Source organism: Bos taurus, chromosome 24 (assembly GCF_002263795.3).
Source record: "Bos taurus isolate L1 Dominette 01449 registration number 42190680 breed Hereford chromosome 24, ARS-UCD2.0, whole genome shotgun sequence".
NCBI lineage: Eukaryota > Metazoa > Chordata > Mammalia > Artiodactyla > Bovidae > Bos > Bos taurus.
Genome location: NC_037351.1, coordinates 983,995 through 996,251, shown reverse-complemented (window position 1 = coordinate 996,251; position 12,257 = coordinate 983,995). Strand labels below are relative to the sequence as shown.

Below are 12,257 nucleotides of genomic sequence, written 5' to 3'. Positions count from 1 at the left end.
CCAGGGAAGTATATATCTTTTACAATTCTGTATTATTTGAACTCAGAATACTCTAAAACAATTTCACTAGTTTCATTTCAAATACAAATGAAAATTTACCTTTTTAAAAAAATTGGTCATCGTTGCCTGTGACCTGAGCAGTGGACATTTCACACGTGGGTGACAGTCATGACAGCTGGTGCTGCTTGACGCCCGAGTGTGTCAGAGAAAATGCCCTGTACTCACTCACACGGCACACCCAGGCGGCTGGCGTTGTCTCAGGAACAGTGAGCAGCCTGAGGCTTGTGCAGAATGGTCTGCCCTGAGTGGCCATCCTTCTGGGTGGAGTTTGTGTTTGATCCTGGACCTGTTGACCTCAAGTCCAGTGTTCTTCCATCTGTGGCATGTTGCTTTGTGATTGGTTATTCTGCTAAAGATGATTGGTAAGTAAAGTTTAGAATGTAAAAAAATGGAGTTTATGCTTATTGCTGAGTATAGTTTAAAATATTTTCTTATCAAGAATATATGCTGCCTACTTAACTTCTAGTGTTTCACAGTTACCTATTCTTTGAATGGCATTGATGGCTCTTTCCTCTGTGATTCACTCTAGTCTGTTGTAGCATTTTACAGCATTTGAACTTTTCTTATTTGGGGTTCTCAAGCACATTCTTGTAGAAATACACTGAGAAAACTTTGTTGTTGTATTTTTTCTTTTGAAAAGGAAAACCACTTCCACTTGCTAACATCTTGAAGGTGCTGTGTTTGGAAGCAGAGAGTCTTTTGGCTGTGGCACGTGATCTCAGTGAATACTGAATGGTTTTTAGTTTGCTCTTTATTTCATTGCCTCATAAACTGCTTTTCTTGGGTGGGAATTTTCCATACCTATTGCTTCCACCTTCCTTCCTGTCTCCTTGTTTGTGACTGCTTGTGTTAAGCTTTATCTCCTAGTGAGTAGCAACAGAGGAGAGTCACAGAAGAGAGTAATGTAGACTTTCCTGCTTCTTGGCAGCTTTTGCAAAAATTCCTGATGAAGAAGTTTGAAGTGGCCATTCTCCTTTTGGATTCTTGGAATCAATGCTGTTTTTTCCCCTGTTGCTAAGGAGTGGTTTGTAGATTGTATACCTTGCTTGTCTTCATCCAGTTAGCTAGTTCACAGTTTCCACATTTATTTGCTAAGTACCCACTGTGTGTCAGTTACCACAATAAGCTCATGAAATTCAAACATGGATCGGTCATGAACTAATAAGCTTTTCCCAGAACTCATGCAGTCTGTTTTCTAGCAGATGAGATCAACCCAGAAGTCTTCATTTATTTGTGTGTGTTCTCAGCAGCCATGAGATCTCAGCAGGGCTAAGTCATGTCAGCCATTTCCCAGATTTAAACCTAAAGCTAGCGTGGAACTTGATGTTTAGAAACAAACTTGAATTAATTCTGTGCTGCTGCTGGGTCCTTCGTACAGCTTGTGGTGATTGTTTTTCCCAGGATATCTTAGTTATTTCTTTCACTCATTCTGGCATTTTGTTGTTTAACATGTTTCAAACCTAGGAGAGAGAGAAATTGTGACTGGAGGCTTGTGTAAATTACTTGTGTTTGTGTGTGTGAATATGAGAGAGACAACTTGCATATTTACTTATTTCTTGTGATCCAGGTTCCTTGCCAAACAGGAACCTAACTCATGCAGAGTTCAGAAAGAGAAGATGTTCTTTATGCCTACATTTTTGGGCATCTTTGACTCAGTACCAATACTGTGTTGTCCCATACTTCTTAACATTCTTAGGTTTTTTATGCTAAAAAGATTTTTATGAAATGTCTCAATGAAATTTTCTCATCTTCTAGTGAAATTGACCCCATTTATCAGTAATAATTTTTCCTTGAAAATCAAGAGATTTTAAAATCCCTCTTTTGTGCCTTTTACATATTGTCTATGCATTGTCACTTTCACTAAGTCATCTTTCTTGTCTGTGTTCTGCATTTGAAAATAATTATTCCAATATTCATTCAGGAATATTCAGCATGCATTGTTTCATCTTGACTCTGCACTGACACTTGTCACTCAGTTACTGTGTGTCAGGCACAGCAAGCACTTCAGGTTTATCACCTCCTTTGTTTGGTTCTCTGTGGCCATGTCACAGTAGACATGTACTGTCAGGACTGGGTGCACGGGCAGGAGTGGATGTGTGTGCTCGTTTCCTGCATAACTGGTATTTTTCCTTAGGTCCCCCTGAGAGGACCTGTATGAATTCATTTCTTCATGATGTTAAACATTTAGCAGTTTTTATTACATTGTTTGGAGATCAGGGCCTGGAAACTATGGGACATAACTTTAAAGAATACCGGCGCCCACAGAGTACCTTCTCACCCAGATCAGCGTGTGTGTGTGGATGCGGGGAGCATCCTCTGCTCCCTCTGGAGTCTGGCTTGCTCTGCAGCTTTCTTTAGTGACTGGACTCCCAGGTCCCCGGTTTTTTAAATTTCCAGTTTGGTGAGAGATCCTCTCGCTGTTTTTGCTTGCTATTTCTCTTTTAACACTTTACTGTTTCTTCTCTTTTATAAAAGTGTATTCCTCCTTGGTTCCCATGTTCATCTTTACCTTATTAAAATTTCTGTGTGTACACGCTCAGTTATGTCTGACTCTTTGTGACCCTATGGCCCACAGCCTGCCAGGCTCCTCTTTCCATGGGATTCACCAGGGAAGAAAACTGGGGTGGGTTGCCATTTCCTTCTCCAGGGGATCTTCCCGACCCAGGGATTGAACCCGTGTCTCTTGTATCTCCTGCATTGGCAGGAGGATTCTTTACCACTGTATCACATGTGGCAAATATTTTTATTTTGTTTAATTTTTTCATTTTTTAAACATGTAGATACCTTTTTTGTAGGCAGCTCTTCTGATCTTTGTGGTTTTTACTTTAATCTTAGAAAATCTGTTCAATCCCAGTGTGTTGTAAGCAGCTATCTTAATTTCCTTACAATGTTTCTGTGTTTTTGTTTTTTTGTACTTAGAATTTTACTCCACTTGCAGTTTTACGTGTAAGGTATTATGTGGAGAAGGGATCTACCTTTTTTTCCCCCTCAAATGGTCAGTAAGTTACTTTAAAACGAGTTCTTAATTTTCCTCAGATCTTTGAGAAATGCATTCAATTCGTTTTGGCCCTTTTCTCTAGTTTATGTGCTGTTCCACTGACTCATCCAAATCTCTAGGCCACGTCCACACAGTTCTGAAGAGTGTTTCATTACAGTGCATTCTAGCATCAGGAGACCTCTCCCTCCCTCTCTCCTTCCTACCCTCCACCAGGTATTGTCATTTTTCATTTTTTTCTTGTGTTCTCTGAGAAACATGAAACACTATGAGATTCCTGAGAAACTTTCACAAAGAAATGTTAGTTTCTCCAATGTTTCTTCTTTTATAAGTTTTTTGGCTTTAGAATTTGCTGTGTATATCACATATCTATTTCGAGTAAATTTTTGTATTAGTACCAGGTGTGGGTGGTGGTGTTGCTGGCACCATTTTTCAAGAAGGTGACCTCTTTCCCACCGCATTGCCTTAAACTTCAGTCAATAATCAGTTGTCTTCCATGTATGTGTTTATTTCTGGACTCTCTCTTCACTCTGTTGATCTGTTTGTTTCTCTTTATGCTAAAACAATGCTCTTGATTACTGTTGTTTCATAGTATTAATAATTCTGGAGCACAGCAGTGTTTGCCCTCCAGCTTTGTGTTTTCATTTTCAGAGTTGCTTTGGCTAAACTGCATCCTTTGTATTTCCATGTGACTTTTAGAATTGCTTTTTCAATTTCTATTAAAAAGTAGCCTGCTAGGATTTTAATTGCACTGAATCTGTAGGTAAATTTTGGGGAGAATTGGCACTTTAATAGTATTAAAGTGTTCTGATCCATGAAAGAAATATACCTCTTCTTTTATTTAGGAGTTTTAAAATTTCTTCCCAGCAATATTTTGGATTTTCTTCTGAATTAGAAGTCTCTCTTAATATATTGGGTTGGCCAAAAAGTTCATTTGATTTTTTCCATAAGGTCTTATGAAGAATGGAATGAACTTTTGGGCCAACCTTATAATATAACATAACATAATTAATATACTGTTTCCCAGCTACCCACTTCATAATCTGTGTTAAATTAGGCTCCTACTTAAGATGTGAAGACAATTGGGGGAGAGTACCATTCCCCCAATAATGAGGACCAGCCAGACAGCCTGCTGAGATGCGGGTGGTCATCTGCTCAGCAGCAGTGCTCTTCATCTCAGCTCTGTGGCCTTCCAGGAGCTCCTTATCTGTGAGCAAGTGCTTTTTAAAAAGTTACATCATTATCTCTCACTCTTATCATGTTACGTGTGTTTTGTTGGGAAATAAGCAATGAATACATTTTCATTCTTATTTGTTGATGTCTGTATCTGGTTATAGGTGGCTTTTATGGTTCTGTTCTCTTTAACCCATTCTGACATTTGACCCATTTCAACTGATGAATGGTTATACAGTCCTTCTCTTCTTTTAAAATGGGTTAAGTTTGGATATGCATTTGTGAAGAACAAACTAAATGTCCTTGAAGTGCACAGGATCTGAAATTTGGTAGACTGTCAGGTGTTTGAATATTTATAGCAATGTAGCATTTTAAGCACATGTGTAGCAGTCTATAAAATCTGCCTCTGCTTATACCTGCTCTAGAGGCTTCATGGGGTAGTGTTACTGTGTGAGTAAGGAGATCTGCGGAGGGATGGGTTTCAACCTAAAGGAACAGCGAATGCAGAGAGCCTGTGAGAACCAGCATGGACATTACATCGTCGTAGGATTAAGTGCCAGACTAGAGCAGGAGCAGAGGGAGACGAGGCAGGGGATGAAGCAGAAAGCTACTGTGAGATCAGCTGTGGAGAAGAAGCACACGTGCTGCAGATTTGGTTATCTTCTAAGTGATTGTCAAATAACAGAGGGCTTGGGGTGAGGATGAGCGTAATCCTTAATTTTTCATCTAGTTCTATTAACATGTAAAAAAGCAGAAGGAAGGGAAAGTGGATTGGATAGTAGCACAGCATAAAATTAAATGATAAGATGGGAATTGTGTTGAGTTAAAGGACAGGAAAGCCTGGCATGCTGCAGTCCATGGGGCCACAAAGAGGCGGACAGGACTTGGCAGTTGAACAAAAATATACAGGAGGCGTGCGCTCAGGGTGTGTCTTCACTGCCTGACGCTTAGCTGTAAAAACATGGCAGTGCGAGTACAAGCATGAGGCTTGAAGTAACCAACTGAAAAAAACAAAAAGTTTTCTGGCTATTAATAAACAGATACTTACCTCTTATGAAGATATCTTAAGATTGCTTCACATGTAATTCTAAAGTACACTGTTATTTTATAATATCAATAAAAAGTAGGTTCACCTCCCTCCGGGAAAGTAACTCAGCCCTTATGTATTTATTGTATAATTGAGGAGTGTGAAAAAATGTAACAGCAGAAATATATTTACCAAAATTTTTGATATCCTCAAAACAAATAATTAGGAACTGATGTGGTTCTATTGAAACTCAGCTGCATTCAGAGATATTTAGGAAATAAGGCTTTATAATGAGCTGAATTTGGTCTATAAGTCAAGTAATGACTGGTAACATTAGTTTTTGTAATATGAACAAATGTAATAAGAACTTACCTCTTGTTCTTTTAGCTTTCAGAATAAACTGACTGTAAAAGAAGTGGATCTTTTCTCTTATCAAAACAGTAGTTTTGACAAAAATATAAAAATAGATCTACATGGCTGTTGCTGGTCCTAAAAGGGAGATGGACAGAGGGAGGGAGACCAGGAGAGGGAGCGAGACGGAGGGGAGAAGGAATCACAGGGAGCAGGACCTGGACCAGGGCTCGTTACTGCTGTCCCGCGACGTCTCACCTTGTCCACATCAGCTTTTCGTCCCCTCTCTGCGGTGCTGACATGACATAGACTCTGTGTGTTAGATTTTGTAAATGGTCCTGCTGCACTGGATACTGTAGAGAGAAGAGTTGACAAGCGTCTACAGCACTTTTTGTGTGAAGCTCTAACCCTTCGTTTTCAGCCCTGACCTGTGTCTTTGGAGCTCCTAGTGGAGGGTGATCTTGCGTTTATTGTTCTTTGTTTGTTTTTCTGTCAGTTGTGTGCCAGTCAATGCCATTCACAGTATTAATGTAAGGATTTTACATCTCCATGTTTTTCAGCTTTGTCATCAAATTATTTTGTTTAGTGATACTTTCGATCATCCGTAACTTGACTCAGACCTGAAATAATGGCAGATACGGGAAGAACTTTCCAAATGGAGTCCTTGTCCATGTTCCGACACATCTCTTATTGGGGGATAGTTAACTGTATTTGGGAGTTGACTGAGAGAAATTAATTTTTAGTGACTGTGTCCATCTGAAATAAATTTATTTTGAAAGTATAAGTATAGATAAATATCTAGAATGTAATTTTTTCCTCCCAAAGTTATTTCTGAAGTATTATTTATCAACTGAAAGTTTAACTCTGATGTGCTATTATTTCATTGAGTTGATTATACTTCTTCTTTTTTTTAAGGTAAAGTGCAAGTTAAGAGTTCAGACATACAAGTTGGAGACCTCATCATAGTGGAAAAGGTTGATGCATTTTTAATATATTTTAGACATGTGTATACCAGTTATTAACATTTAGACTGATTGCATCTGAAGGAAATTATTTGAGACAGTTATTTTAAATCTTAACATTATTGTGTAAGATTCATATTCTGAAGGAAAAAATCTAGACTTTTGTATAGTGGTTTTTTTTTTTTGCTAAAGTACATTTTAGTGTGCAGTCATATTTTGTCTAAAATAATATGTGTTAACTGTTTATTGTTTCATTGTCAGAATTATATCTTTGACCAAAGAATTATATTAGTTAGAACCTATTTATCATGAAATATGTTTCAGTTTCTGGGGCTTCCCAGGCAGCACTAGTGGTAAAGAACTTGTCTGCCAATGCAGGAGACATAAGAGGTGCGTCTTTGATCCCTGGGTCAGGAAGATCCCCAGGAGAAGGGCATGGCAACCCACTCCAGTTTCTTGCCTGGAAAATCCCACGGACAGAGGAGCCTGGTGGGCTCTGGTCCACAGGGCCGCAAAGAGTCGGACACAACTGAAGCAACTTAGCACACGCAGTTTCAGTTTCTAGAGCTTCCTTTTACAGACAGATGTATTATACATAATTATTGGATATTCTGTGGCTTAAAAAAACGGGAAATGGAAATAAAGAGGATTAGAAAGAAAAAGTTTAGGTCAGTGTTGTAGGAAGCCACAGTGGTCAGAGGTGGCTATGGACAAGCTGCCACTCCACTGGAGTTACCTGCCTGGGCTGTCTGCCTGTGTGGAGAAGCGTCTCTGCCTGCACAGTCTTGCTGAGTAACCGTTACTGAGGGCTCAGTCTTTATTTTTAAGGCTCTTGAACAACTTTTAAAAAAATATGGCAGGTTTTCCTAAGGCCTATTACAGAGGAGTGTGAGCCCTTGGTACCAGCTGACGTCCACCTGGGAACCCACCAGGGCACCCCTAGCCTGCGTCACCCGCAGGGGTGTTTAGTGAGAGGGCTCTTCCTCAAGACTGAAGTGGTCTTCATCTGGTTGCAGTAATGTGTACACAGATAATGTTGTGGGCTGTGTTTGTCTAATATTACAGAATGGGAGAAAATGAAACACATTGATTTGCAACATATTTATGTAGTATTCAGTTATATGAATACTATAAATTACTAACTTTTGATCCATTGTTAGATTTTGGATGGTTTTCTTTTCTGCTATTGAAGAGTGCTGTAGTGAACATCCTGGTACATATATTCTTGCAGAATTCTGTGGGCTAAACGCTGACAAGAGAGATGGCTGAGCCATATGTTGGTCATATACATTTTGATGTAATTTTTTTTAAAAATCAACATTTATTCCCTCACAGTTTGTATGGTCAGGAATCTGGGTACAGCCTAGCTGCACCTCCTGGCTCCGAGTCTGTCCCAGGGCTGCAGTCAAGGGGTGTCAGGGTGTCAGCCTCCTAGCCGTCACCTCCAAGCTCCACTGGGGCGGACCTGATGCTGGTCTCACTCCGGGGCTGGTTGGCAGGACTTGTTGCCTTTTTGGATTCAAGGCCTCAGTTCTACCAGCTTTTGGCCTGAAGCCACTCTCGTTCCTGGCCATATGGGCCTCTCCACCGGGCAGCTCACCACTGACGTGCCAGTTGGAGGGGAAAGAGAGAGTGTAAGTGTCAGCGAAAGGGACCGTGGTATATTAAGAAGACACAGGTCCCTACTCCTGTGTTGCTCAGAGTCCTGAAGAGGGAAAAATAAAAAGTATCCAGTAATTATTTTGGAGTTTCTAATTTATTTATTGATGCCCATAGAACATAAAACAGGATAGAGGAATATAGGGTAATGGTCTAAAATTGACATTAAGAACAGAAGTTCATTTGCAGTAGCATCAAAGAAATAAAATACTTACAAAGAAAATCATTGTTAAGAATAAATGAGTGAGGTCCAAGAATAAATAAAAGAGGTCCAAAACTTTGAAGGCTACAAAACATTGTCAAAACACAGTAAAGAAGACCTAGATAAATGGAAGGACTTCCCATGTTCATAGATTAGAAGTATTCATACTGTTAAAACGAGAATACTCCCAAACTGATCTACAGATTCAGTGCTGCCCTCTCAACGTCCTAGCTGACTTCTTTGTAGAAATTTATGAGCTGATTCTGAAATTCATATGGAAATACCAAAGCTTCAGAGTAGCCAAAGCAGTTTTTAAATGTATGAACAAAATTGTTCGAGTATTCACACTTCTCCATTTCAGAACTTTTTAAAAGTTAACAGTAATCAATCAGGACAGTATGGAACTGGCATAAATTAAACATTGAGAGTCCAGAAATAAAGCCTTAAGTTTGTGGTTAATTGACTTTCAACAAGGGTGCCTGGAAAATTCAGTAGGATGGAGCTGTGTTTGGGTGGGTGCTTATTTTTGATCCAGTGCTGATTGTGACATTCTTCATTTTGTTGTCTGCAGTTATAGTTCATTCATTTTGTTGTTGCATACTATGACTTTTATCCTTTCTACCACTGGTGGATAGTTGGGTTGCTTCCAGGTTTTCTTGTTAGGAATGATAGCTGCGAGACATCCGTGACCATGTGTTGTGGCTCACGCATGCGCAATTTGCTGCTGCATATGTACTCAGGAGTGGGCTTGTTGGCTTTAGGGGTGTGTGGATGTTTCACCTGAGTGCTTACTCCAAATGGTTTTGCAGAGTGATGGATCAAATTAGTACTGAGGTCAGCAGGAACAGTTCCCATCCCTCATGTTTGCCATCACTTAGCACTGCCAACCTTTTAAAATTACCATTTCCAGATTGTATACGTAGCAAGTTGTAGTTTTAATGTGCATTTCTGTAAACTGTCAAAGGTGAACACTTTTTATATGATTTTGGATATTTCTTTTTTGGAAGCTTCCCTGTGGTTCAGTGGTAAAGAGCCAGTGAAAATCTCTTACTATTTTTCTTCTGAGTTATCCTTTCTTATCAGTTTGCAGGCCTTCAGATATTCTAGATAGGAGTCCTTTATTAGTTTTATCTTGCAAATATCTTTTCTTTCCTAGTAGGCTTTGTGGAATAGAAATTCCTAGTTTAATGAAATCTACCTTATTAATCTTTTCATTTATAATAAGTTTTTTTTAATTTGTGGTGGGGGAGGGGAAGGAGTCTTGTTTAAGAAATCGATCTTTCTACCAAAAAGTTATGAAAGTATTCTTCTGTATTATCTTTTAGGTTTTATTGTTTTGATTTTGACATTTATAATTCATTTGGAATAGGTTTTTGTGTTTCTATTGACGTAGAGGCCTGGTATTACCTCTTCTCATCGCCCATAGGTATCTAGTTTTCTCTAGAAAGCTATTTATTTATAAGATGTCCACAGTGCCAACTTCCTCATAAATCTGGTGTCCATATTTGTGTGGACTGACTTCTGCATTCTCTACTTTACATTATAAAATGATCTATCTTTGTGGAATGTCATCTTGTCTTAATTATTCTATTTTAATATTTAGTTTTGCTATGTTATACATTCAGCTCTCCATGTTGTTAGTCATTCTTGGCATTTGCATTGCCCTCTAAATATTAGGAATGTCTTGTCAGTTCCCATCAAAAAAGCATGTTAAGATTTCGATTGAGTTTGTATTGAATGTATAGGTCAGTCTGTGGACACTTGTAATACTGCATATTATAATGTGAGAGCACAGTGTGTTCTATTTAATTTCTTTCAGTAATGTTTTATAGTTTATAAATTTTTTTATAGTTTTTTATTGAGAGAACTTGCCCATCTTTCATCTGTTTTATTCTAATGCTAGTTTTTTCTTATTACCAAAATGGGCATTTTTTTTTAATGTACTTTCTTGCTGTTTGTTACTGGAATATATGTTTTCATTTTCTGTGTCATTAATTTTGCTCTTATATTTGCTTACATCTTTGATGTTTGTGTTCTTTGTATTCTTTGGGATTTATTGGCTTTTTGTTTTTCTGCTTTCAAACAGATATTCAGTTCCCTGTGTGTTGTTAGTCTCCCTTTTCTTCTGTTTGCAGTTTAATCATGTATACTTTCCTCTTACCATTTTTCTAACTTTGGCTGTGTTCCACACATTTTGATATGTTGAGGTTTTATTACCAACATTTTCTAATTTCCATTCCCCCTTCACCTAGGGGTTCCTTAGCTCTCAATAATGGCCTAAAGAAATGTTAGAAATTATTTCATGTTAGAAATAAGAAGCACTGTTCTGCAGCATATCTTTTTTCACCATTAACAGCTCAATTTATATTTGTTGTTGTTGCTTGCTGACTGACAATAATTCATTTCTTTATTGTTTGTATATAAATATTTACTTAGGTCTCAAAAAATATAAATAATTCATGAAATTATGTGAAGTATTCTTATTATATTTTTCTTTAGTTTGTACAGCTTTCCCAGCTAATTAATGCTAATGCTAAGTATTATTAGTAGTACTAATTAATACCAATTATCATCAGTAATAGTGATTAAGTAAATGTATAAATAGTGAACTTTGAGTTTTTCTCCTTTTCTGCCTTGTAAAAGAGTATCTTCTCAAATTTGTAGGGTTTAGTCTGCTCAGCTGTACATTTATTCATTCATTCAACATTTACTAAGTGTTCATTTTTGATATGCTTTGTTTTGTGTTAGATGTTAGAAGAACACTATCCTCCCCTTCCTGGTCATTTAGTCAGATAGTGCATAATTTTTTTTATAAGGCAGTAAACATATACTATATGTATGAGTCGAAGTACAGCAAAGGCCACAGAAATGGTAATGTTTAACATTTTTTAGAAATAGAGTAGTTTCAGATCATCACTAAATGGCATTTACATGATTCATTGATGGGGAAAGAAATCTTAGAGATCTAACTAAAATATGAATTAAATTTTCATTTTTGTTATACAAATTATAAATGTTTCAGCATAGAGATAATATTATTTTAGTTGTTTTTAGCAGCTGTTTCGCCTTTGAAATGGAATTGTGTTAATTTATAAACTTACATACAGATAATTAATATTTTATGTTACTCTGCAGAATCAAAGAATTCCATCGGACATGGTATTTCTTAGGACGTCAGAAAAAGCAGGTATTTTTATTTTTATTTGCATTGCTGATGATTAGTTTTTGGCAGTTTAATTTTCATATTGAAAGATAAAGTTATTCTCATAAGAATTTTTCTTCAAATGATAATTGAATCCTTTAATTTCTAAATCACATTTAAGTATGTTTAAAACAATGATTTTACTGTATAATATGTTGGTTTAAAAAATATAATCCTATCAGAATCTGTTTGTCAAGTGAATATTTTCATGCAATCCATTTTGATATCTAAATAATTAATGATGTTGCTCAAATTTTGATTGCTGTTCTGCATTTACAGTTTTATTCCTCATTTAGCAAACATTCATTTAGCACTTACCATGTGCCGGGCACTACTTGTTGCTTAGGACACAAAAGGGAGTGAAACCAAGTTGCTCTTTTCAAAGAGTTGATGATCTATTCATTTATGGAAGTATACATGTTGACAGCTAGCAATACTCTGATTGTATATAAATATTAAAAGACATGTGGGGGTGATGGGAGGGAGCAGACAATTTGCCTGGGTAAGTTGAAGTGAGCTTCACAGTAAAAATGATATTTATATGACCTGAACTTTAAACAAGAAGAAGTTGCTAAAGTGGTAATGAAAAGGAAGCTTCTTGTGGTCAGAGAGAAGAACTGTTAATT

At 37.4% G+C, this 12,257-nt stretch overlaps 1 protein-coding gene across 2 annotated transcripts in view; it reads left to right on the top strand.

Annotated features, from left to right (window-relative positions):
• ATP9B (ATPase phospholipid transporting 9B (putative)) overlaps positions 1-12,257 on the top strand; it is a 150,298-nt gene that overhangs the window by 33,120 nt on the left and 104,921 nt on the right. The window contains 2 exon segments of one of the 2 annotated variants that reach the window (NM_001080255.1): positions 6,522-6,580; positions 11,565-11,616. The exons of the other annotated variant lie outside the window; for it this stretch is intronic. Of the exon segments in view, the coding sequence (NP_001073724.1) occupies positions 6,522-6,580; positions 11,565-11,616 (111 nt within the window). 2 annotated transcript variants of the gene reach the window in all.